The sequence below is a fragment of the Simochromis diagramma genome, unplaced genomic scaffold, assembly GCF_900408965.1.
Source record: "Simochromis diagramma unplaced genomic scaffold, fSimDia1.1 OVJJ01000501.1, whole genome shotgun sequence".
Classification (NCBI taxonomy): domain Eukaryota; kingdom Metazoa; phylum Chordata; class Actinopteri; order Cichliformes; family Cichlidae; genus Simochromis; species Simochromis diagramma.
The window spans coordinates 2,944,374-2,971,242 of record NW_024387320.1 but is presented as its reverse complement, the minus strand read 5'-3'; the positions used below and the strand labels follow the sequence as shown (position 1 = coordinate 2,971,242).

Here is a 26,869-nt window from a genome sequence, read left to right as displayed (position 1 = left end):
ATGAGAGTCTTAAAAAGAGAAACTTCTCACACAGCTATTAAGAAAATGCTTGCCACTTTATTCCCCCAGTGGACAAAAAGGGTCCAATAATTCAGGGAACAAACACTAAATAAAATACAAAACGGGTCCTCTATAAATGGAAAATATGAAAATACACTTGCCCTTGTGGCTATCAAAAACATGAAATACCGGTATATACAGTGGAAATGGTCCTAACTACAGACAAGGAACACACAAAACAAAGCTCTTAACTGGATTTTTCAGTCACACTCAAGCATTCAGTGACATGCACGCAACAATCAGTAATCAGAAAGACATTCTCCCTTCATCCTGAACACTCTTCTCTTGGTTAGAGTAACAGAAAAGCTAAAAAAAACTTCACCTGTCTCAGTCTAACTTGAATCAAACTGTAAAGACAATAATAAAGGTGGTAATCCACGCTGATCAGAGACCAGCTTTGCATTTCTGTGTCTGAGAGACGTTTTTTTTATCAGCGGTGGAGCGCACGTTTTGTCCGCAACACCTGACAAGCGCTATAATGTGACGACCTTCAGCTGTCCTTGTCTAGCGTCGTGGTGGCCAGGGTCACTGTAGTGATCGGCTGCCCGATGCCGTGCATCTGCATGCGAGCCAGTTTCTTCTGCTCGCACTCGGTCACCAGGCTGTTGAGCTCAGCAGCGCTGTAGCCAATCAGAGTCCTCAGGTCACACACAAACTTGTAGACAAAGCGCTTTCCCTGCACCTTGCAGATCATGTCCCCGTCGTAGTAGTATCTGAATGAAAATACAAAACTCAGAATCACACCAAAGTATATCAACTGATGAGAGACAACAGATATGCAGATGGCTTTCAACAAATGAATAATGGACAATACATCAGTGTATCCGTTCTTTTATATTACAGCAGCTTTACATTTTAAAATATCAGAATAATCAGGTTTGTTCTAAGTTCTCTTAGTAGCAGAAAGAACCTCTCTTCTTCCTCTTCATATCCTCCTATCTTGGATCGTCACTCCTGCCTACAGGCCATCACTACTAGGGTGACAGTCAATCAGCTAAATATCAATGGCAATAAAAGTTATCCTGACTTCACAAAATAAACCATTTTGTTGTCTCTAAAGATGGTTGTCAGGTCCACACTTCCCAAAGCGTCAAAAGTCTTAAAGTCATCTTGAACAATACTCTTTATCGTCCACATCGCATTCGGCCTACTACCACCCACTTAAGATTTCTAGACTTCTTTCTCAACACAGCACTCAAGTCCTGGTTGCCTCTCATTTGGATTACTGCAATGCCACTCTCTCTGGTCTCCCAGAAAATCTCCTTAATCAGCTCCAGACGGTACAGAACTCTGACCATATTACAGCCATTCTCATCCAGCTTCATTGGCTCCCTATCCCTCAGCATATCCAATGCAAGATTTTCCTTCTCGGTGACTTGGCAGCCCCATATCTTTCAGACCTCCTTCATCCTTACACCCCTTCCCTTTGCTCAGCTTGAGCTGCTCTCCTGCTGAGCGATGGGTGCCAGAGCCTTTAGGTGTGATGCACTTTGTCTTTGGAATTTACTTCCACTTCACTTTTATCGCCTAAATTCTTTGACACAGTTCAAATCGCATCTCAAAACCCTGCTATAACTAAGCTACGACCATTTCATTTATAAAGTGGGCATGTTGCACTACATGTATAAAGGCTCATTTACACCATGGTGCCCTGCTCTCAAAAACCTGACAGATGTCACGCTGTCTGTGAAGCTGGATTTAAGATAAGTGTTTAAAGTTTTGAGCGCCATCTTGTGTCAGTACAGAATGTGTCATCTCCAGGTTAATTGGTTAATTACTGCTAATAGACTTACAGTAGTTTATTTTAGCTAACTAATAAAAAAAAACCCCAAAAAACCAATAACTCAGTCAGAAAAAAGGGCACTGAAACTGAAAATAAGGGGATCACTCTTCTGCTGTCCCTGGCTGCAACAATGACATTTTTGTTAAGAAATCAAGGCTCTACTGTCCACTTTCACTCAGTCTCTTAAGCAGTAAGGGGTTCTTCGTTGTTTGGCTAGCTACACTGACAGGAAAATCCCCCTTTTAGCTGTAATGTTCAGGCTTGCAAAGGGTGTGTTTGAAGGGCGCCAAAAAATAAAATGTACTATTGTTTTTATTATTGTTATTACCACATAAGGGAAACAGTCAGCATCATCGGCCTACTACTGAAAATATTCTGTTTTAAGGAGACTGCTGCCTGCGTCTGCAGGAGGAAGCCTTGCTAACTTGCAGCTACACTCTAAATCGACTTTGTACTGGAAAGTTGGCAGCATGTTTAAAGTCAATCTCACTGCACCAGACATTTGTCTGCGGTGCCTGTGAGGTAATGGCTTATGTCTGGCTCCAAACTTTAGATAGAGTGCCACAAAAAGTTGCCATTAAACAAAAACACACAAACCTGAGGGCTCGACTGAGCTTCTCATAGTTCATGGTAGGCTTGTTCTTGCGTTGCCCCCATTTCTGTGCCACGAGCTCAGGCTGGTTGAGTTTGAACTCTCCCTCCTCGCCTACCCAGGAGATGCAGTCTCTTGCGTCCTTGTCGGTCAGCAGCTCGAGCAGAAACTGCCACAGCTGGATCTGACCATTGTTACCTGACAACAGAAAAACAACACAAAGTATTTGAAAAAGATTATTCAAATAAAATGTGTGTATCTGTAATAAAAAGACAATTTAACAGCCACAACTGATTAGAACATAACATTAGAAATGGTAATAGGAGTATTTTGTACCATTACTAAATCTGCCAATTCTAAATGTATTCAACTATTTAGTCTAAAATAGCACATTAAGGAAGGTTTTGTCAGACAAAATGGCTAAAAACGTTGCATTTTCAGTTTGAATGCAAAGCAACATTACTGTCAGATTGTAAATTTAAAAACTAAAACCTAAAATTGGTGACAAAACTATCCCTGAACACTTTTGAAAACTTTCTGACTTTACAAAAAGTGAGTTGCCTAGAGAGCGGCTGTGTGCCACATGTGTCCTACCTGTACGGTTCCCAGGTGAGCTGCGCTCCTCCCCTCCTGAAATGCGAGGTGCTCTGGGACCACGGTTCTGTTTCAACACCTTTATAGCAGTGGGTGTGCTCACTTGAGCTGGGATTATCTGCACAGCTGGAGGAACAGATGGGAAAACTCTTCATTAACATGTGTTTTGGATCTGAATCTATTTAATAAATAACTTCCTGTTAAATATATGGATTTTGTCCAGAGTTTAACGAGCAGAACTATGTGGAGGGCATGGTCATGTATAATCAGACAAGATAACCCAAACAACCGAGGGAATTTACAAAGTTTAAACATAGCACAATAAAGTTGATTATCTTTATCTGGACGTTGGTGATGAAATGTCTCTCACTGAAAACACAATGTTCCCTCTAATTTTTCACGTGTCTGAGCAAACACACAAACTCCCTGAGCGATCCCTTGGACTACTGTGAGCAACAGCAGATGTGTGCACTGTGGTCACGCCAGCATCGAATCCATCCAAGTTACATGGTTTATTAAAATAATCAAATTACAGCATTTACATTTATGTTAGACTAGTTTTAATTAACTGCTTTAGCCCACTTACAATGAAAATTAATAAATAAATCTTGTTCATGACCTGTTTAGTATGTTAACACTATTGGAAGTAAAAATAACTTGAACTCCAATTTTGAAAACAAAATTTTCTTTCTTCTTTTTTTTTTTTTATTTTTTTTATAAAGCTGACTTGTATTATGAGTATGAGTCAGTGGTCTGGGAGAGAGTCCTGTAACTCTGTCTGCAAAATACCGTATATAATGACCAATGTTGGGCAATTAATTATATAGTTCTTCAAAAAAAGAGTTATGCAAACAAAGTTTTTTGCAGCTGTTTACCTTAAAATGCGGCCAAGGCGGGGCTTTTTTTTTTTTTTTAAATAAACATTGCAAACTATTTACAGAACAATCAGCTGTTCTGCATCAAATTTGATGCCACACAAATTATTTGTGCCGCTCCAAAAAATAATTTCTGTCCACTATGAGATAAAGGAGAACAACAGCCTGATACCTGCAGGCCTAACAACAGGAGATGCATCACTCCTGTAACACCTGTAACATTCAGCAGTCGCCTCATTGTTCTGACACACACAACAATCTATTGACTACACTACACACTAACTACACAAGATTTGCGCTAAACGTTGCAAATCTCTCGCATCTCAAAACATCGCCGTCACTCCTAAAACTTCCCCCTTCCTAAACCACTAAATGCCATGTTGCCATATCATTTTTTGATTTGTCGACATGATACATTTTTCCACTAATAGGAAAGGGTGGGAGTGGTTTTGGTTTTGTTTTTGCTCACAGGCGGAGAGCGCTTTCAAGCGTTTTCCTTATAAAATGCCGTTTTTACCGTTTCTTCCCGCAGTAAATATAAACGATAGCATTCAGGAAGAAAACTAAACATTACATATATTTTTATCATAACTCAGGTTTTACGTGGCCTATCACACAATTTAAAAACTTTGATAAAGTCCACACTTTGTCCGTCAATCGTTCCGTCTGTCCTGCTCACATCTCCAATGGTTGTACACGTTGTCATTAACGTGGCTTCACTCCACATCAGCCACGCCGCTTTGCAAGCTAAAACATCTGTCATAGCGTGTTGACGTTGATTAGCTGCGTATATACGCATGTGAATCGCATTATTGGCTGGACTATGGGATAAGGTGGCATCGTTCTAATTCCATACGGGAGCAGACAGTCACTTACTGACTAACACTGCAAAAGAGAATTGTCAGAGTATTAATTTTAATTTCAATTCAGGTTAGATTTTTTTTTTGTGCGCAACGCAGATTTTCTGTGCGCAGAGACCGTGCCAGCAGTGCGCAATTGCGCACACGCGCAGCTTAGAGGGAACATTTGTTCATCACTCATCCATTTGAGTTCTTCAGTGTAAGGTAAACAGTTATTTTAATTGTCTTTTGGATGATTTTTCACTCTAACACTTACGCTGATCAATCGTGACGGTGGCGTCTCCTCCAGACTGGTCCTGGCTGGCCAACACGTCTGAAATTAGCACAAAATATTAGTTCCATTTTGGCATGAAAACACATTTTATTCCATCAGCTGAAACAAACATTTGAGTCAGACCTACATTTGCGAAGGAGTTCCAGGTGACTCCAGAGTATCTCTCCATTGGGCACTTTCTGAAGGAACTCCTCCTGAGTGAAAGTGCAGAGGTCTCGCCCTGGGATGTGAATGCTTCCTATTTCCATCTCATCAATGTTAAACTCTTTCATTACCCACACAGCCCAGTGGATCACCTGATCAGCAGACCAGAGCATAGGGTCTGAGGAGAGAAACCTCACACATTACCAACCGTGTTTGTGTCTTTGTTTGTTAGCACAATAATGATTGTTTTCCACTACAATAAGGTAGTTCATTCAAGTATTCCTCACCGTACGGTATGCCCAGGCGGACTTGCTCTTTCCGGTAGCCTTCGAGAGCTGCGGCCCAACGTGTAACCTGCTCTGAGGTCTCATCAGACAGGGCAGACCGCTCTACAGCAATAAGCTGTCCCTCCTCCACCAGAGCACCCTCTTCCCCTGCTGCATCTGGATCAATCACTACTTCAACTGTTTCTACTGGCTTTACAATCTCCAAGATGTTCAACCTCTCCTCTCCTAGAAACAAAAGTGAAAACAATGCATTTTAAAATGTACTCTCTCTTTACTAACTTGAGTACTTGATATGAAATGTGTCACGCTTTTGGTACCTGGTTTGGTTATTATCTGCAGGCTGAGCTGCACTGTGCCATCAGTCTTTACTCCCTGATCGAAGAGACTGTGATCAGGGTGGAGCTAAGAAGAAAAGAACAGATAAAGCGAGACAGCAGTGAGAAACAGTTCAACCCAGGACCAAACAAAAATAATTTAATCATGAACAGATCATGAAAGGTGTCATTATCTAATTCTTACCTGAATGTCCTGCAAACAAATTTCATAAGCATCCAATGAGATTTGGATACGAGGCTCCAAAAGCTTCTTCAGATTACCAATTGGTTCGTTTATGTCGATATCTTGCTGAATCAAGTCTGACGCAGTGATGGTCTGCTCCTCAACACTACAAATCAAATAACACGAGACAGAAATGTAAAAACACAGCTGCTGCATGAACAAATTAATTGTTTTATTTATGCAATCATCTCTCTCACCCTTCTTCCAGGCATGCCTGTTTCTCCCGTTCATCTATCTCGATCTCTATCATCTCTTCTGGCTCACTTTTAGACATTCTGCTGGGAGATGACGTTTTACCAACACGAATATAAAGTGACACATTAAACAAAAATTACTGTCAACCAGATAATCAGCATAAAAGAAAAGAACCAATAAACTCTTAATTAGGTAGCTGGCCACACTACCTAATTAATCACTTAAAAAAATGCTAAAATTAAACTAAAACTATAATTAGCTTCTATCCTCCTCACTGTTAAATTAAACAGCTAATTTTAGTTAGAAAACCCAAAAATCTATCCAGCACATCAAATTGATGTTTGTAGTGATTATTAATGGCATTCCATCCATCCATCTCCTCTTGCTTATCCAGTTTACGTTCACAGCTGGGCGGGAGTCCAACCCAGGTGATGGTGCTAACCAACACAACACCATGCTGCACTGACTTATCAATGCATGTGCTTTTGTTTTGGTTTTTTTGGAATAACTTTATAACATGAGATGCACCATTATTTTTTTTCCAGATCCAAAGTAGGCCTCTGGGGGTCACTACACATGTAAGAAGGACTGGTCCACATATATTTATATGGGGAAAGAGTCTTTGTTACCTTAGTTACTTTTAGACAATCCATAAACAAAAATATATTTTAATCAGAATTTAATTAACCCATTTGTAAAGACTAATATTAATTAAATTTATTTTTAAAATCACAAAAATTATATTAAACAGCCAAAGTTGGTGCAAGCAAATTTTGGTTTTTTAAAACAAAATTATAACAAATACAGTATGAAATCATTAAACAAAATTTATCTTTTTAATCAACTAATAAATAAATCAAGTAATATTTTTTTTTACCTAAAATTGTAAAAAAATAAATAAAAAAGTTGATTTTTGATAGAATTAATAATCATTTAAAATACTAATTTAAAGTTTAAAAGAACTAAATAAAAGTGGATATTTAATTGATCTTTTATTCTTCTATCAAATTTCTAAACTTACTTTCTTAAAAATATTTAAGTAAAAATAAAGTGAAAATAAACATAAAAGTGGTTGTTTTGATATAGCTTGTAATCTTCTAATAAATTCCTAAAATAAAACATACTTGAAAAACGATATTTAATAGATCTTTTAAACTAATAAATTATTAAACGAATAATTACGTTCTTTAAAAAAAGTTTAAAAATAAATATGAAACTAGGTATTAACAGGGCAATATCACTACAATAACACCTTTCTGTTGTAATTTCTTTAATCGAAGCAATACAAACAACTAATACATACTACAGTGTAAATAACAATGACGACTTCACTGTCGTGTAACTTAAAGAGCATACTGTGCCTGTTAAATAAAACAGGGCACTTTGATGGGGGTTTTCTACCATAAAGGCCTCTCAGCCTCGACTCCTCATTGGCCGTCTACAACAGTTCAGTGACTGCTAACGTTAGCCAACTCGAGGGCGAGGCTGTGGCTTCTAAAGGCCAACTAGTAGGCCAGTAGTTACAGAAAATAGTAACCACGTATAACTACACGTCCAAAAAACGTGTTGGAAAAATTCACCAAACTCAAATTTATGCGTTAGGCTACACGTGTACAGTGAAGCAGGCCTACAAAAAACAAGTTAGCTTCAATATAGCAACGCGGGGCGAGGCAGCTGCATTACACAACCATCGATCCCGGCGTGCTAAACAACCGTGAAAATATCCTATAAACTCCGAGTGCTTCGTAACTTCAGCAAATCTTTGTTAAAGCACACTTTAACTCTGCACGTAGAAAACTTTTAAAACGGAAATAGAATAAACGGAAACAAAACAGCATAGGGCAAATGGAAAGGAGCCGGAAATCCTGGCTAAGGTTTTACAGCGTTGCAAGACTTCCGAGAGCAGCGATGATCGATCCAACGACAAGTTTTAGAGGAAAGCGACCGAGATACACTGAAACAACGCTCGTTTAGACGTGTAAATGGATAATAAGGAGAAGAAAGAACTAAAAAAATCTGTTTCACCGCGTATGGAATTATACCCACCCTGAGTTTGTGGTTGGACGGTAATCAGCACCGCGACAGTACGCAGCTTCTCCACTGTGCTGTTAGCAAAACAGCTAACTAGCGACTGCTATAACAACCAACGTTATTTCTATTTTCAAGCCGAAGAGGAAGCAAAAGTCCGAGGGAGCCAGCGTTAGCCTAGCCTTTGTGGAAGTTGGCTAATACTGTGGGTTTCTGCCTCGTAGGTGGGCGGCCTCTTCCCAGCAGGCTGACTAGGAATCAACAACACGCTAGCTAGGTTAGCTTTGCTGCTTGAGCTACATAAAATAGCGGGAACACCCCAGATACAACAAACGTGACGACGGTGTGGTACATTTTCCTCACAACAAGCATATCTGTCTCTGAAATAATCATACCTCTTAAAATTTAGACCTTCAGAGATGTTGATGTTCTATTGTGGAAGATAATCGGCAAAAAATGCACACAGTCGAGAGATATCATGCAAGTTTTTAGCCAACTACACTCAATCTGAGGAGGGGCGGAGACTAACCGGAGAGACTGTAGTTACCTTAAAGTCTGTGTAGTGAAAAACCGCCAGCTAAATGTTTCCATACTAGCTGGACGTGCCTTTCTCAGCTCCAACTTTGTGGCAATTTAGGAACAAATGTCCAGTCCAGATGTATCCTGACTAGATAGCATTAATGGCTAAATAAAACTGCCTTTTAATAGGACCAACTGTAAATATAAAGGTAGTCTCTTGAAAATGTTACCATAAATTTAATCAGTTTTACTGCAACCATGCCCTCCTGTAACTGATTTTTAGTTTTTCTCCTTAATGTATGCTACAGACTGTTTTCCGTACTGAAAAGCGTGTGAAAAAGCAAAAGTTTTGTATTGGGCTATTTCAAAATATTTGCAACAGTTCCTCTGGGCAAAGAAATGAGCTGTGTGCATCCCCACATGATCCCCTATCTCAACTTCTTTTTCCTTTTAGGAGTAGACTGAATTTTCCCCCTTTGACACACACCACCTCTGTAAAAAGCAGATTTCTACTAAGATTATTATGTTATTCTCGCATTTTTTGTTGTTCTCTTTTCTAACATGTTGGGGTTTTTTTTGCTTTAAACTTCATTTTAAGTTGCTATTATATTTTTATTTCTGGTTATTCCTACTTTTTATTTTGTACAGAATACTGTGACTGTCTGTGAAAAGTGCTACATTATAAGTAAATATATAAACTTTTCAGGGTCTAGTTTCAGTTTTTTGTCCATGACTATATTGATGTGCTTTATTATCACTGATGGGATTATAACTAATAGGAAAGCTAAATCATTAAAGTGTTATAGAAAAGCGCTATACAAATACAGGCCATTTACCATTTATTTTGATTGGAATAGACCCTACATGTGTTTTTGCTGTTCTTTTTTTTTCGTATAGGAGCCGCAAACATAATGCAATGGACCAGCCAATCTATCCACTAAACATGTGGTTATGTTTCCTTTTGATTCCCTGTAATGTTTTGACATGTAAAATATAGAGATTACTAAATAAATATCTCCTGATGAAGTCCATAGCGTTCATGTTTCCTTATTTTATTTGTAAAACATTGCAAGTCGGTTTTGTGTATGACTTTCATGTATTTCAAGGCATTAGATGTTGCAGTAATTTATCATTTTGTTTTTTTAATGATGTAATATGAAAATTTAATCAAGAAAGCTAAATCGGTAAATTATTAAACCATTTCTAAGGAAAACAAATACACACACGTACATGTGAACTATTGTTAAATCCTTCATTTAAACAGGTTGATGCACTGAGATTGAGATCTCCTTTTCAAAAACATTTGTGTACAGAAAGAAAAAGAATACAGGGATTCAGATGCAGATCCAATGAAATCAGAGACTTGTTGCTTGTTCCATTTAAATCTAATTTTTGATTTAATAGTAATCAAAGAGCAGAGGTAATCAGGCAATCTTTGCAGTATAACTTTGGAAATAAACATCACACAATGCTACCATCACATGTTTTCATATTATAGCAAGGTTGAATAAGAAAAGATTCTGCTTTGATAAATTACAACTGTGAGACTGAATCAAGAAACTTGAAGATGGATGCAGAAGCATGTATATTAGCAATATTACCATAATAACACAGAGACAAAATTGTGACTTGTAAAGCTAGGTGATGACTAATGATTGAAAAACAGAATTTGTTTCAAAATATGAATCCAATCTTTCCTTTTGATTTTCTTCACAGGTGTTCCACATAGGTCTTAAAAATGAGACTAGCATCCAGGCAGAGTCTTAAACATCCATAAGAATCAGTAGTTTCATTTTGTTTCAATATGGACTGGCTGGATACTTTTAAATAAGCATGTGTATAATATAGACCTCATTTTATCAGAATTTAAAACAAGTTTAAGTTGATTAGTGAATTCTGAAATATGTCAACTCTAGATTTGCTAGATTAATGGTCGAATTAGCTGGATATAAAATAAATAATCAGATGTAAAATCTGTAAGAGTATGGGGCTTTTGTACAAATATAAATGATTTTTCTCTGTTGAGGAATATTTTGGGAGTTTCTAGTCTTAAAAAAAGAAAAGGGGCAAGAAACAAAAGAAACTTTAACTCTTGAGCCACACATAAATAAATAAATTTTAACCGTTCATTGCACAGGGGATAATTTAACTTAATGATGCCACCATTATGCAGTTGAGCACGTTTTACATTTTAAATTTAAATGACAGTTCCCTATGCTGGCAAAAAATAATAATTTTACAAAGATACTATGCATGGGTGCCTTATAAACTGTTAAATTGTTTTTTTATTAGCGCAGACAGAGGTTAGGCTTTTACTTTGGAGGCCCTTTACCGGAAATACAATTGTTGACGCTACAAGCGAGCCAAGATGGCGGAGTACCTAGCATCCATTTTTGGGACAGAAAAAGATAAGTAAGTATTTAATGTTAACTTGGTAATTTCAGTCTTAATTTTCATCTGTTTATCCTATGGCTACTTTTTGCTAACAGGATTTGGTCTTGTGGTATTTACAGCATGCAGCTGGCTAGGCTTCTGTGGCTTTATCTGCTAGCGCGATATGCTAGCTTTCGCAAGTGAAAAACCGCGCCGCTCGTGCTAAAAGCTAGCTAGCAACATCTGGGTGATGAACAGTGCTGAGCTGGTCAGAAAGCAATCACAGCGGGTAACTTTAAATGAAAATATAGTAAATTCACTAATCAAAGTTGAGCGTAAGTGGTGCACAAACTAGACCCTTTATTGGCGTTAACAAATATCATACTTTGTAAAACTCACACGTGTTTGAAACAATGGAAACCTCCAACGTACTACAAGTGCTCCTTAATCGCATTTATGTAAATGAACTTCGTCTTTGTAATTTGTCTAGACCGCTATTTTATTCATTGTACTTTTTTCTATTGTCCTCTTTCCGAGTTGTAACAGTTAATTTGCTGAACCGCCAACAAAAAAGCGTTTTATGCCCAATGAAGCAACGTAGCCTCGTAGAAATGTAAAGCAGACATTGAAATGAAAACGTGTAAAACTTCATGGGTTGTTATTAATTTTTTTTATAATAATAATACCGAGTGAAAACGGTTCAATACTGAGTAAAATGATCATGTAAAGTGAAAGTGGAATATGTAACCGGCAGTAGTTCGGGTGTATTAGAGCAGGGCGATTATGAAGAAATTGAGCTGATTTTTTGTACAATAGAATTTTGAAATTTACCATTTAAGTAAATGGTACAACTCGAAGGTGACGGAAAGGTACTTTTTTCAGTATTATAAACAATTCTGAAATATTGGGCCATACAGTCATCCGAAACAACAGTTGAAGAAGAGTGTGCAGGCAGGAGGAGTGTCAGGGGTGAGACCTGCTATGATGTATGGTTTGGAGATAATGGCACTGACAAAAAAAACAGTTGAATATGCTAGATTGACATTGAGAATGACCTTGATGGACAGGATTAGAAATGAGTATATATGTAAAATAGGATGGCTCAAGTTGAGTGATTTGGAGACAACGATAGAGAAGCAAGGTTCAGATGGTTTGGACGTGGTGAAAATACTGGACAAAGGATGTTGAATATGGAGCTGCTAGGAAGGAGGGAAACGAGGAAAACAACAGAGACAATTGATGAATGTAGTGAAGGAGGAAAGGCAGATTGAGGTAGGAGCAGCTGGAAGAAGATACAATGAAATAAGAAATAATGTCAGTAGTCATGTAAACTACCAGGAGTTCACAGGGTTTTCCATACTTGTTCTTTTTAATGTTATTTGTTATGTGTTGTATGTTTTCTAGTCCCATCTAGATCTTTTAGGGTATCAGTTTGTTTTTTTGTATTCAGAAATATTAATAAACATTGTTTTTATGTTTACCTCACCTGAGAGTACAGCCTCCCATTTTTCAGTGCTCTTAATATATTTTGTTTTACAGGGTGAACTGCTCTTTTTATTTTAAAATTGGTGCCTGCCGACATGGTGACCGCTGCTCCAGATTACACAATAAGCCGACATTTAGCCAGGTAAGTTGCCGATCCTCGAGTTTTATTTCTAGTATTCAAATTGATAAAAGAGCAGCACAGACCTCACAGAAATGGCAGATAAGAGTTAATAAACTGCGCACAAAATAAAAGTGTACTTTACAATCACAATTTTTGATTTTGGGATTGGCTTGATCTGCTAAATATTGTAATTTGATACCCAATGTGTATAAGTGCTCATCATCGTCCACTTTTGTGCTTCAGACGATTGCCCTCCTGAACATTTACCGGAACCCCCAGAACAGCGCCCAGTCTGTGGACGGCCTGACCTGTAAGTAAAAAAAATAAAATAGGCCATCATTATTATTATATATTAAAATATTACTATTATTAAAAATGTGATCTGTGAGTGTCTGAAAAGTTATTTATTTTTTATTGACCTTTACCCATGTTGTGTCTGTTTGCCACCCGTGCTGCTGCGAGTAGACAGCAGTTGAGGTTTAAAGTGACACAATGAAGCGAAGCTTATCAAGCCCTTTCTAATGTTTTTATTTACATAGTTAATTAAAATCAATGTGTTAGCTGTACTTACAGAAACACGCCAACTGAAAAGTGTCTTCTATCTGGAATACAGCAACAATTACACTATGTATAGATTATTCATGTCTACATCTTAAGCACTTATTCACTGGATTTATTTATTCTGTTATTTATAACAAACTGTTGGTTAGCTGTTTTTTAATCTTATTCGACATTTGTTACATTTAAAGGTTAGCTTGGTTTAACCTGTGTTGTTTGGATCACAGACAAATTAGACATTAGAGTCTGAGGTTTAGTCTGAAAGAGCGTTCTGCGTACAGGGATTTTAAGACCGATATACTGATAATGACATTTGCTGATATTAAAATCTAAAATATTTAAATATATCTGTGGATATGTTTTATTTACTTTCAAGCATATAAAGTATAAACAGATTTCCCAAACAGATGCGAGCTTTCCCTGGCTCTGCTCAGATCAGTTCCTAATTTCTTGCTCCAAGCATATGTTGCCAGTGCCACTCATGACGCTGTTTAAGGGTGTTTCTCATGTCTCTTCTTCCTTTTTTTAATTTTCATTTATCAGATAATTTTGAATGCTAACTCACACCTATTAATTTAAAGAAATGCATTTGCACTTTAATTACGTTTACCACCTGAAAACGAGCAGTTAATGTGAACTGACCATTGATGTCATTGCAAGCAATTATTTTATGCAACTTAGTATTTGTTGCTGAAACTGTGAATTATCTTTAACCACTAGGTACCATCAGTGACACGGAGATGCAGGAGCACTATGATGAGTTTTTTGAGGTAATTCATTCCCTTGTGAAGTATTTCTCATGTTGTGCCTCTCTGCCTCAAACCATGACCGCACCACTTTTCCACTGGTGCATTTGTTTCTAACAGTGTTTGAGGTAATTAATGAAGATCCATTCTCAAGAACTAAAAATAAAAGATGCAAAGTTGTTGGATTGGTGTGACATCATGCAAAATATAGTTTTTGTTGGGCAATTGGATGACAACTGATGTCATTCTGATGTCTGTATGGTGAACGTCAACCAGCAGTCAGTTTGCTTAGTCTAAGATAAATACTGGATATGGGGAACAGCTTGGGTTAAAACAGCTAAATGTTGTGTTCATTGATTTAGAAAAAGATCTATTTTGGTGCTCTTTCAAAGATTTTACATGCGTATCTTAACTAACTGATAGCTGCTGTTGCACATTCACTGAACAAACAGAAGAGTGGGTTCAGATATCTTCTTCAGCTTCCCACTGAGAAAGGAGTCATGCATATTTTCCTTTAACGGGCTCTTAACTGATTTGTTGTAGTCAACGCTCACAATGCGCACACAGTGTTGGGAAGGTTACTTTTAAAATGTATTCCACTACAGATTACAGAATACATGCCCGAAAATGTATTTTGTAACGTATTCCGTTACGTTACTCAATGACAGTAACGTATTCTGAATACTTTGGATTACTTAATATATTATCATGTTTTTTACAACTGCATGAATGTACTATTGCTGTGTGATTTATTACTATTACTGAAGGTCCGCGCCTCCGAACCGTAGTAAAGGGACCTCTGACTAATACGTCGGGTTCTGTGTTGGGCTCATAGCCGAAAACTAGCTTTACTTTGTTGTGTGAGTCAACTTTGCTAGTGAGAGACAGAGCGAGGGTTGAAAGGCTGCTCCAACGGAACTTATTGTTTCGGAGGAAAACAGGAACACAGTGTACAGTCGAGTCTTAATAGCCTACTTACAACTGGGCTCGTCAGGCACTCTTCTTGGCTGCAGCGGTTATTATTATATTTACATGCTTCCAGCTCCCGTTTCTACTCGATGACAGCTCCTACTTTTCTACTTCCTTTTTCTCCTTCCTCGCGCTCACAGACACATAACGGGTATGGCAGTCCATTCTCCCTGCAGCACGGACTACACTGCCCATGAGGCTACATTCTTTAGGGCTATACCTGTAGCATTCTGTAGCTTAGCACAACAACCACAACAAAAAGGCGCTCTCTCACCCAGGAAACACACAGTGGCAGAGAGCCCGTCACCCTGTAACCATGGCAACTGTAACGCTGCCGCCTGGAACATAGCTGTCAAACAAAACCCAAACAGTCCTGACCCACGACAATGTGAAACAGGAAAATACCGCCGTGTAATCCATTTATTTCAACAAAGTAACTGTATTCTAAATACCACCTTTTTAAATGGTAACTGTAACGGAATACAGTTACTCATATTTTGTATTTTAAATACGTAACGGCGGTACATGTATTCCGTTACTCCCCAACACTGTGCGCACATAACATCAGACTTCTCTATCATTTCCTCACAGGAGGTGTTCACAGAGATGGAAGAAAAGTACGGCGAAGTGGAGGAAATGAACGTATGTGACAACCTCGGTGACCACCTAGTTGGAAACGTGTATGTGAAGGTGAGTGTCAGGCTTCCACTTTCCCTGAAATGTAGTGAAATTTGGCTTTGATCCACTGACATAACTTTTCTCTTCGACTGCCATCTCTCTTTGTAGTTTCGTAAAGAGGAGGACGCTGAGAAGGCTGTGATAGACCTAAACAATCGGTGGTTTAATGGACAGCCCATCCATGCTGAGCTGTCTCCTGTCACAGACTTTAGAGAAGCCTGCTGTCGCCAGTATGAGATCGGGTGAGTTTTACATCAAAGGAAACGGCTTACAAGCTGTATTTAACCCCAAAAGGCCTTACAGAGGGTCCAGAACAGGAATATCCAACACAGTCAGGTTGGGCCAGCTTTCTGATACAGAGTCAGATTATAATAGTTTGGTCAATTCACAGCTAGTGAGCAGATGCCTGGTCTCCCCCCCCGCCATTGCATTATTATTCGCTCTGTTTAGCCAGCTGCTTCAGCCAAAACCAACACAGTATTTCCAGTTGTTTAATGTTGTGTACCACATGTAATAAAGGACAGCTTCAGACTGTGTCCTAAACTGTTTTTTGTTTTTTCCAACATCAAGTTCATTTGCAAAAGCAGCTATGTGTTTCCAGCAGTTCAGTATTTGTTTTATTGAACTAAAGTGAGGATGGTAGAAATATGATATTGTTTAGCAGTGGTGAAATTCTTGTTCGGTATAGGTTTGGCCAGTTTTGATTATTTTACCTTGTTTTATGTATTTATTTATTTATTTATTTATTTATTGAAAAAAAAAAAAAAAGTGCTGGAGAGAAACAGAAACTCAGATCTGTTCGGCAATTTCTGATCATTTAATCAGCACAAGTAAAACCTATTTCACAATTAGCTGATTCATTTTAGAGGTTTAAAGTTTAAAGCAGTGTTTGGTATCCTATTCATGGTGCGCCTAATGAAAGTCACTGTCACAGTCCACTCATGAGTACTTCTTTTTTAAGTTCAAGGTAAAGTTTCTAACTAGAAGCTTCTGTTTGTTCCTGGGAAAAGTAATTAAATTAATTTTTATTTATAAAACGCCAAATCACAACAATAGTTGCCTCAAGGCGCTTTATATTGTAAGGTAAAGTCCTTAAAATAATACAGAGAAAACTCAACAATCAGATGACTCCCTGTGAGCAAGTGGTTTGGCGAGAGTGGGAAGGAAAAACTCCTTTTTAATGAGAAGACACCTCCAGCAAAACCAGGTTCTAGAAGATTCTATGGAAGAGCTAGAGATTAATAATAACCAATGATTAAATGGAGAGTGGTGTATAAAGTCATAGTGATTGGAGAGAAAGAACGGGGAATGAAAAGGATACACTTAATGCATCATGGGAATCTCCCAGCAACCTACAGCTATTGCAGCATATCTAAGGGAGGATTCAGGGCCACCTGATCCAGCCCTAACTATATGCTTTAGCAAAAAAGAAAAGTGTTAACCCCAATCCTAAAAGTAGAGCAGGTGTCTTGTCTCCCGAATCCAAACTGGGAGCTGGTTCCAGAGAAGGGGACCTGAAAGCTGAAGGCTCTCCCTCCCATTTTACTTTTAACTACTCCAGGAACCACAAGTAAACCAGCAGTCTGAGAGTGAAGTGCTTTATTTGGGTGATATGGTACTATGAGGTCTTTAAGATGAGATGGGGCCTGATTATTCAAGACCTTGTATGTGAATTATTTTAAATTAGATTCTTGATTCAAGAGGGAACCAATGAAGAGAAGCCAGTATAGTAGAGAGATGGGTGAAATATGTCCTCTGAGTTCTCTGATTCTTGCTGCCCTGGTTTTCATATGCTTTGTGTGCTCTCTCCACAGGGAATGCACTCGTGGTGGTTTCTGTAACTTCATGCATCTGAAACCCATCTCACGTGAGCTGAGGAGAGAGCTCTACGGCCGTCGAAGGAAGAGGTACAAACTTTGCATGTCAGGCACGTCGTTAAACCTTCGGATGTTTCACATTTTGTCACAGTTCCTAATCCTCTACCTCCTCACACCTACAGCCGCATCAGGTCTCGGTCTCGGTCAAGAGACAGGCGGTCTCGCTCGAGGGACAGGGACAGAGACAGGGACAGGGGTCGAGGAGGCGGCCGTGACCATGAGAGACGTCGCTCCAGAGACAGAGAACGTTCGGGGCGATTCTGAACTTCGAGCAGTGACTACTTGCCCTCCCTGTGTTCATCCCTGTCTTTTTTTAAGTTTGTACCCTTGCAGATCTGTTTTGGGACTAACTGAAAGGTAGCTGTTTCGAAGATGTGAATCCACTGAGGAGTTTGGTTTTTCTTGATTTCTGAAAATGACTTTCACTTCATTAAATTTAAATTTGTACCAAACGATAATGATTACTGAGTCTCATTTCATATTTCATAGTAAGCATTCATTTCAAAATCAGATATAACCACTGATGAGTCATTATTCCTCACATGTAGTGTGTTGTTGAACTTAGTCGTGAAGAAGTTCATGATCTAGGATAACTTCTTAGTTTAAAAATTTAAAAAACAGGATTTTCTTGCCCACTCATTTCTGCTGCCATAGTTACTTCCATTTCTATTACATGTGATTCAAGATTTTATATCTCATATAGGCTGTAGACAGAAATTGGATCATTTGTTTCATAGGCGGATAAAACAGTATCCGGCTGTGTAAAATGTAAATAAAAACAATGCAATGATTTGCGAATCTCATGAGAACATTTATTTGTTTGTTTTATTCACAGTAGAACAGAACTGAATGTTTAAACTACAGCTGAGGATTAGGGCCACCGAGGGGAAAAACATGGGTATGTCCTTTTTCTTCTTTTCCAGAATTCTGAGAAAAAAGTCAGAATTCTGACTTTAATCTGGAAAAGGAGAAAAAAAAGATGTGCCCACGTTTTTGTTTTTTGTTGGCCCTAATCCTCTTCCGTGGGGAACTGAGACCAGAGGCCCATACTATGAAGCACTTTTGTCTTATCCAGCTAATTTCAGGATTAACTCTGCGTTTCCTGCACATTTAAGGTGGTTCACTTCTTAAAGGAGGACTGTCTCTATGGAAACCTATGCTGTGACCATGACCTGCTCTGAAGCCGGTTGTAGTTTTAAGATTAGAGATCCGCTGGTATGAAATCACCCTACTGACCAATCAGCTCTCTGGAAAATAATTTAAAGTATTATCCTCCATAAATACACGATGTCAAAATAGAGCATTTATTTGTGTTTGCTGACATCTAATTTGCCCGGATTCTGGATTTTGTTCCGCTTTAAACAACAAATGCATAAAGATTTAAAAAATATATATATTTATTATAATCCCTAAAAGCATAACGCGACTTTACGATGGAGTTGTAATTTCAACAATATTGAATTCTATTAACCTCTTTCCCCGTGCTTCTAACCTCTTATAATATAGTTTTATCTCTCTGAAGTCAGTCGCACCGCTTGTGATTGGTCAGATTCTGCTAACGCCACCCCTTTCACGTGAACGCGCAGGGAAACCCAGGGTTAATCTATCGAGTTGATCGTGTGGCCGCTCATTGATTTGATTTGTGCAGGTTACAGGTAAGTTGATTCAGATAACGTGAAGATATCGCCGAATGTGCCGAGCTAGCTTCGTTGTCCAGGACTTTTGGGAGAGGACTGTTGTTCCATTGTTGTTTCATAGAGGATAAGTTGCTCGACAGTCTCGGGTCTTCTTTGTTGTATTCGTCATCATTATTTTTCATAATGCTCCAGATGTTTTCATTTGGTGAAAGGTCTGAACTGCAGGTAGGCCAGTTCAGCACGTGGACTCTTCTACTGTGAAGCCATGCTTGTTGTATAGATGCTGTATGAAGTTTAGCATTGTCTTGCTGAAATACGCAAGGCCTTTCCTGAAGAGGAGGGGGACATGTGCTCATCTGATCACAGAACAGTTTTCCACTTTGGCTCGGTCCATTTTGAACGATCTTTGGCTCAGTGAAAACAGCAGCATTTCTAGATCACGTTCACGCACTTTCTTTACACGATGGAGCTTTTGTGGTTGGTACAGTGAACTGCATTCACAGAAAGTTATTTCCATGTCTGCTTTTAATGCATTTCAAAGACCCAAACATCACGGGCATCCACTGCAGATTTTCATACAGAACTTTCTCCAGAGTCTGATTTTTTTTTTTTTTTTTTTGACGATGCCCGGTAGCAGCACTGTGAACAGCAATGATGCCAGAAACGTAGTATATTCTTCACGCCACAATATATTTTAGGAGAGTGGCAGTTTTTGTGATTTTAAATCAAACAATCATTATGCGGTTGAAGCCCGGACCTTTAAATTCATTTAAATTAGGAATGCCCCATTTTCAGAGGCTTGAAATCTGTATAGATGTAAAATTACAGATTAAAAACACGTTAATTTGAAAATTAATAAGTTATATACATGAAAGTTCTCAGAAATGGCTTCTTTGTAACAGTCAAAACCACATAAGCGTGAAACTGAAAGCCCACTGCTAAATAGTGTGAGAGACTTCTTTGTATGTTTGGATAGTAACGGTAGAAAATATAGATACATTTTGAAGTAAAAACAGTTCTATAAAAAGCATCCTGTGATCGCTGAACATTCATAGTAAGAAGCGTCCACGCTGCATGCTATTGGACATAAATGCTCAGGGGCAAGACCAATCACTGTGCGCTGATTGGCGGATAGGGACCTGAAAATAAAGCGCAGAGAACTCAGGTGTCCATCAGACAGCTGCAGGGGTTCATGTCCGGCACACAGGTGAGTGCACTGCGCTTTTCGTGTTGCTCAATATGAATGGCTTTAAACACAGCACAGATTCAGTACTCTGGTGCACAGCTGTGGAAAGACTGGTTTTGTTCTTATTTCCAGGCTTTCCTGAACTCACTTGTGCGTTATCAGGAAAAACTGAGCCCAAGTTTACCTGCTGAGATGTTACGACGTTATTACAACGTTGTTATTTTATGCTAGTCGTGAGCTATTGTTATGTCGGGAGAAAATATGAATATATTTAACTATATTTGACACTATTAAATTTAAAGGCCTTTTATCTATTAATTGTCTAGCTTGTAATTCCCAAAAATTGAAGTTGTATAATGTGAAACGAGGAATGGCTATCACTTTTTAAATTATCAAATAAATCGATTTGTTGTTTACTGAAGCAAATGCCAATCAGGGAGAATGTGTATCATAATTTTTCCAATTCATATTCATGTTTTGATTTTGATTCTGGAGCAAAAATGTGCTTTTGCTTGTTAGCCAGATGTCTAAAGCACTGCACTGTGGGCAGTGTTGGGAAGGTTACTTTTAAAATGTATTCCACTACAGATTACAGAATACATGCCCGAAAATGTATTTTGTATTCCGTTACGTTACTCAGTGAGAGTAACGTATTCTGAATACTTTGGATTACTTAATATATTATCATGCTTTTTACAACTGCATGAATGTTATGGAGTGCCAGGACTGCCATAATGAATTAATTAAATACACCATTAAATAATTAATTAAATGTGGCAATAATTAATTAAAATTGGAATTAATTAATTAAATAAATAGTTATGACACATGTAATAAATTAATTATTGACACATTTAATTAATTATTTATGTATTTCACATTTTAATTAATTATTGACATATTTAATTAATTAATTATTGACACATTTAATTAATTATTTATGTATTTCACATTTTAATTAATTATTGACACATTTAACTAATTAATTAATTATTGACACATTTAATTAATTATTTATGTATTTCACATTTTAATTAATTATTGACACATTTAATTAATTATTGACACATTTAATTAATTATTTAATGATATATTTATTTATTTCATTTTGGCAGTCATGGCGCCTGGCTCTCATCAAGAAATAATTTTATCTGTCAGCCTCACCCATCAAACTCAGGGGGCGGGGTTAACGCTGCCCATGCAGCTTCTCTAACATTTGATTGGTTGCCGTGCAAAGTAAGTCAAAACAGGTCGATCCTAGATAATCGATTGCTTGTGTAGACTTAGGGGCAGCCAGGTATCCCAGAATGCAGATCAAATCACAGGCAGCAATGGTGGTGGTGTAGTTTTAAAATACCCCGTTTTTCTGTCACCAGCTACACTTTTAACAGTGTTTTAGCCGCGAATGTCGCGACGTATGTCTGGTCAGGTTGTCAACATAGAACATGTTTGCAAAAGTGCTCAGATGTTTTCAGAGATTTCACTAGCTCTGCTAACAATTAGCATGCAGAGTGCACCCAGGGGGTTACGTTAACCGGTTTGTTTACATATTCCACTCTCCGTGTTCCACATGTTGCATTCGCAGATTCTCATTTTCACCGAACGATCGTCTCTTTCCGCCTGGTCTTGTGTCTCTGTGCTTCTGTAACATAAAGAACGAGCTGACATTTCTCTCACGAAACCAGCGATCAGCTCAACAGACCCTCAGTTTACCTGCATGCATTCTCCTCCTCATCTGTCAGCTGTTTGACACCTGCTGCTAATTCAAGAAACACGCCTACGTTACCTGGTGATAGTCACAGTTTAACTGGGCAGCCGGTGCTCGATATAAAGCAATGTCAGCGCATTTTTCTGCACAAGATAAGTAAATATAGTGTTTTCCCCGAGCGCAGAGCTGCTGGAGCTTGTTTCCTTACAGAGCACTTTATAGGCGAACCATCATCAGCGGCTGATGTCCAATCACCGGCACACAGCTTTGAAACCTCAGCTGAGTTTTAGCTCTCAGTGGTTAAACGCTGGACTTCATTCACTCAGGTTCTATCTGTCGGGTCACGTTTACTTCGCTGTTTTATTTACAACTGAGCAAATCGGTTTGGCTGAGGTTAAAGTTACGTTTCATAACTGCATAGTTTCACAGATGTTTAATGGTTCACTGGCACATGTGTTAGACTGAACTATCATCTAAATATCATCTGTTTTTTAATAGTTATTCAACTGTATTCTAAGCACCAGCTGTCTGTTAGAATGTGATTTTTTCTCTCTCTCTGTTGGCAGAGGTATAAAAAATGCGCAGGAAAATCTGACGTGCATGGCAAACTTCACCGACGATATTTAGGGAGGAATAAACACACATCAAACATAAATGAACCATTTGCCTGTCTCCATAATTGAGAGCATTTTCTCTTCTTATGTCAACACTCTCTCTCTCTTTTTTTTTTTTTTTTTTTGCTTTTTCGGTCATGTTATGTTTACCTGTCAAAGGCTTGTTACAAACTATGAAACACATGGTGCAGACTTCTGGATGTTAGAAGAAAACTAATACTGCTCATGAAGGAGACTAAAGGCAGGAAGGTGTCCTTTAAAACTAAACATGTTAATAGGACCTCCCTATTTATATCATAGTTTATGATATAGCACGTGTATTTCAGTAATAGCCTGCTGATTTCAGTGTAGTGGTGAACAGTCGCACAGCTCACGTAGGCGTTATCTGTGATACTCCTTAACTATAATTTATCCAAGTTAACCATTCAGACAGTTCTTTTGCAATGAAAAACATAAACACCCATGCTGGTGTAGGTTTCCTCAGTGCCAGCTGTTAACATTATAGCTGCTTATGCAGTAACCATGGTAACCACGGACTCTGAGCGGCTGGATCGACGGAGGTCAGACAACAATTTTACATGTATGATCTTAAAACAGGACACAGCCACTATACGTGCTGGCCTCATATCAAATGTGAAGGCAGACTGAGTCTATGCTTGACGTTTGTTTATATCTAATCTTCCTTTTCAAACATTTAAACAGCAGCGAGTCTGCAGCTGAGGGAATACAAACTCAAATTGTCGGAACAGGTTTGCTCGTTTCTTGGATTCATTTGGTGATTTATTAAATGTATAACTGTTATTCTAATCTGCTGCTGAGTCTCTTACACTTTTCTTTATGCTGTATATTTTCACGTCTCTGGAATAGTTGGAAGTTAGATAGTCAGCTGGGAAACTTTGTGTTAACTCATGGAGCTGAGGATATCGTGGATATCGTGGATATGCTGACCTCGCTGCGTGGTGTACAGAGCGAGGTCAGCATGATTAATATTCACAATAAAAATATTAGCCGAACATCATGAAGTCTGTATGTGTTTCATAGTGTCGAACAACCTTTGTACAGTTAAAGCCAGCAGTTACTACATGACAGAAACACCAACGTTATCTCTTTTATGCGTTTATACACAGGTCACGCTGATTACTGAACAAAAACCCAAAGATCAGATGTTAAACAGATTTATTTGCTCTCTCCTCCTTAAACATGTTTTTAATGTTAGTTATAATTCAGAATTGGCGACTGAAACACGTAGGACACATACGAACATCAGGAAATAAAACACCGATAAATATAACCTCAGTAAAAGAAGTCAGCGGGGGTTACTACAGCTGTGTACCGGGGCCTGCGCTTTGTCGGTGGGATTGCTTGCGAGGCGAGCGGGTCTATCCCACGCTTTGCCGTGAGACTGGGCAGACATCTCCGAAATCATCGAAGCACTTTTGCAAAGAGGCTGTATCTTGACAAACCGACCAGACACATGAAGATTAAACCACTACATTCTCGGCTAAAAAAATATTAAAACGGTATTTGGTGACACACAAACAGGGTTTTTCAAAGTTCAGTTCTGTTAGCTTCCACATGCCGGTTGTTGTGTGCTAGAAACAATGGCCACCAGGCCAAAGCAATGGTTTTGACTCGATCAGCGTTAACCCCGCCCCCTGAGTTTGATGGGTGAGGCTGACAGATAAAATTATTTCTTGATGAGAGCCAGGCGGCAGGACTGCCAAAATGAAATAAATAAATATATCATTAAATAATTAATTAAATGTGTCAATAATTAATTAAAATGTGAAATACATAAATAATTTGTTCTGTCCTCACTAGATGTGGGCGTGATTTAGCTTATCCAGTTTGACAGACAGTGAACAGAATGAGAAGAAGAGAATGCTTTGAACTGAGATTCTTCTTTACTTCGATCTGCATCTCCAGTTTACAGGCCATGTTACTGAGGCTTCTTATACATGGTATCCTTTATCCATTTTCATTACTCTCCTTTCTCTTTTCTTTTTGTAAAACTAAATAAACACAAAACAGATAATTACCTTCTCATTCACTGAACATACATAATGTACTAATTGAAACTTAGTTTTCATGACAACCAGCAAAAAACATAAATCTTAAGGTTGCCTAAATTAAACATAAACATCACCTTCAGTTAACTAGCATTATTGATCATAGCAAGTTAGCAAACACATGCTAATATACAGTCGCTAGCACACAAGTAGCTTTACAAATGAGTAATGACCACACAGCTGAAATAGTAACTCAGTATATGCACATTACAAATGCATCACAAATCAGATAGTTAAGGTTATAGTATGTAATGAAAACTTACAGGCATGCGTGGGCAAAAGTTTCACCTCCACTGAGCACTTGTAGCAAACTAGCTGGGCATAACAACTTCCCAAGTACCAACTGTGGCCACAAGAGGGTGCCAAATCATACAAACAAAAGCATATCACCACATTAAAGTTATACCAACACACTCCCCGCCTGGTATAAATCATTTTATACCACTACTTCTTTTACTTTACTTTTTAGTTTCCTGTATACCTCAGTCTTTCTTTATAGTTTCCTTGGGGAACAGAAGGATGAGCTGAGAAACTGGACGTAGGTAAATCCGTGGAGCACCTTGTTTCACAACCCTAACCTCCACCTTTCTGATTTTATTATCTTGACTAGGAATGTTCTTAACAATGAGACCAATAGGCCATTCATTTCGCTTGGTTTGGTCATCCTTCAGTAAGACAATGTCTCCGACTTGCATGTCTCTTTTGTCATTGATCCACTTCTTTCTGGACTGCAGTGTTGTCAAATATTCTTGTCGCCATTGTTTCCAAAAGATGTCGGCTAGACATTAGACATGTCGCCACTGTTTCCTGTATAGGTCTTTCAAGTCAAACACCCCTTCGGGAGCAGACACAACGTTTGCTTTCTGAGTAAGAAGCATTGCTGGTGTCAAGACTGTCGGTGACTCTGGATCTGTACTCACCGGAACCAATGGCCGAGCATTCATAATTGCCATCACTTCTGCCATCAAGGTGACAAGGACTTCATGAGAAAGACGGGTAGGCCCAGACTGCAGCAGCATGGCATCTAAGATCCGACGAGCAACACCAATCATTCTTTCCCATGAGCCTCCCATATGGGATGAGTGTGGTGCATTAAAGGTCCATGAGCAGCCTTCATTACTAAGGTAATTTCGGACCTCTGAGTCATCTGTAAAGATCCTTAACTCTCTACAGGCACCGACGAAGTTGGTTCCACGGTCAGACCTGAGAACCTTGGAAGGTCCTCGTATGGCAAAAAACCTTCTTAAGGCGTTAATAAAGCTTGAGGTGGACATGGATTCAATCACCTCTATATGCACTGCTCGTGTTCCTAGGCACGTAAACAACACTGCCCATCGCTTGTTTTCTGCTGTGCCTCCTCTTGTTCGTCGTGACACTACACTCCATGGTCCAAAGACATCTAGACCAACTCTGGTGAACGGGGGTTCTATGCAAAGCCTATCCTCAGGCAAGTCAGACATCTTTTGCTCTTGAGGCTTTCCTCTGAGTTTGCGGCATATGACACATCCATAGATCAAGCTAGAAACCAGCTTTCATACGCCAATTATCCACAAACCGGCTGAGCGAAGTGCCCCCTCAGTTAAGTGGCGACCTTGGTGGGCAACTTCCTGGTGATGATGTCTCACTAACAAAGTTGTCACATGGTGTCTCTTTGGGAGTATGACTGGGTGTTTTTCATCATATGGAAGGTCAGCTGAAGAGAGCCGTCCACCTACTCTAAGCACTCCATCCTGATCGATAAAGGGGTTCAACCTCCACAGAGGACTTGCTTCGGAAATTTGTTTCCCTCTCTCCAATTGTCTCACTTCTTCCGTGAATACTAACTGTTGAACACTCCAGATCACTCTAAATTTTTCCTGTGTTTGTGGATTTTGAGGGACTTGTTTTGAAAGCCTGGACCTGCATCTTGCCACGCTGATGAGCTTCGCCATTCCATTTATCAGAGTTTTCCATGAGGAGAACCGTTCAAATCTCTGTGGACTGAGAGGTCTATCAGTAGCCTTAGTTGTCAGGGTGCTGACTTCTGGGCGAATCTCTGCATCGTGCTGTGGTTCAACAAGGTCAAACTTACTTAATGTC

General features: G+C 38.8%; 3 protein-coding genes across 5 annotated transcripts; 1 reads left to right on the top strand and 2 right to left on the bottom strand.

The window, feature by feature from the left end:
• Positions 1 to 37: 37 nt before the first annotated feature.
• On the bottom strand, positions 38 to 8,901 carry gabpa (GA binding protein transcription factor subunit alpha). Of its 3 annotated transcripts, none has more exons than XM_040005862.1 (10): positions 8,269 to 8,901; positions 6,225 to 6,302; positions 5,989 to 6,133; positions 5,787 to 5,871; positions 5,470 to 5,694; positions 5,166 to 5,360; positions 5,021 to 5,077; positions 3,030 to 3,155; positions 2,441 to 2,633; positions 38 to 773 (listed from the first exon to the last, which is right to left on the bottom strand). In XM_040005862.1, the coding sequence occupies exons 2-10, from the start codon at positions 6,299 to 6,301 to the stop codon at positions 551 to 553; spliced, it is 1,326 nt and encodes a 441-aa protein (XP_039861796.1). In that variant the 5' UTR covers position 6,302; positions 8,269 to 8,901; the 3' UTR covers positions 38 to 550. The 3 variants fall into 3 exon arrangements, with proteins under 3 accessions (XP_039861796.1, XP_039861797.1, XP_039861795.1); XM_040005863.1 differs by having other exon boundaries at positions 6,225 to 6,305; positions 8,646 to 8,901; XM_040005861.1 differs by having other exon boundaries at positions 8,646 to 8,901.
• Positions 8,902 to 11,062: 2,161 nt separating this feature from the next.
• u2af1 (U2 small nuclear RNA auxiliary factor 1) lies at positions 11,063 to 18,031 on the top strand. Its single transcript, XM_040005856.1, has 8 exons — positions 11,063 to 11,181; positions 12,682 to 12,769; positions 12,992 to 13,058; positions 14,027 to 14,076; positions 15,613 to 15,711; positions 15,808 to 15,941; positions 17,514 to 17,606; positions 17,699 to 18,031. The coding sequence occupies exons 1-8, from the start codon at positions 11,138 to 11,140 to the stop codon at positions 17,838 to 17,840; spliced, it is 717 nt and encodes a 238-aa protein (XP_039861790.1). The 5' UTR covers positions 11,063 to 11,137; the 3' UTR covers positions 17,841 to 18,031.
• A 7,232-nt stretch (positions 18,032 to 25,263) lies between these two features.
• Positions 25,264 to 26,552, bottom strand: LOC120717663. The gene is given in 1 exon segment (XM_040005868.1): positions 25,264 to 26,552. A coding segment is annotated over 1 exon segment (978 nt). The 5' UTR covers positions 26,251 to 26,552; the 3' UTR covers positions 25,264 to 25,272.
• Between the last annotated feature and the right edge of the window lie 317 nt (positions 26,553 to 26,869).

What these genes read in the sequence shown, in the direction of transcription:
- gabpa (XM_040005862.1), bottom strand. Translation starts at nt 6,301, where the DNA reads ATGTCTAAAAGTGAGCCAGAAGAGATGATAGAGATCGAGATAGATGAA. An exon ending in CAGGCATGCCTGGAAGAAGG is followed by an intron (nt 6,134 to 6,224) that starts GTGAGAGAGATG and finishes TTTGATTTGTAG; the next exon opens with TGTTGAGGAGCAGACCATCA. An exon ending in CCTGGAACTCCTTCGCAAAT is followed by an intron (nt 5,078 to 5,165) that starts GTAGGTCTGACT and finishes TGCTAATTTCAG; the next exon opens with ACGTGTTGGCCAGCCAGGAC.
- u2af1 (XM_040005856.1), top strand. Translation starts at nt 11,138, where the DNA reads ATGGCGGAGTACCTAGCATCCATTTTTGGGACAGAAAAAGATAA. An exon ending in ACTATGATGAGTTTTTTGAG is followed by an intron (nt 14,077 to 15,612) that starts GTAATTCATTCC and finishes ATTTCCTCACAG; the next exon opens with GAGGTGTTCACAGAGATGGA. An exon ending in TTGGAAACGTGTATGTGAAG is followed by an intron (nt 15,712 to 15,807) that starts GTGAGTGTCAGG and finishes CTCTCTTTGTAG; the next exon opens with TTTCGTAAAGAGGAGGACGC.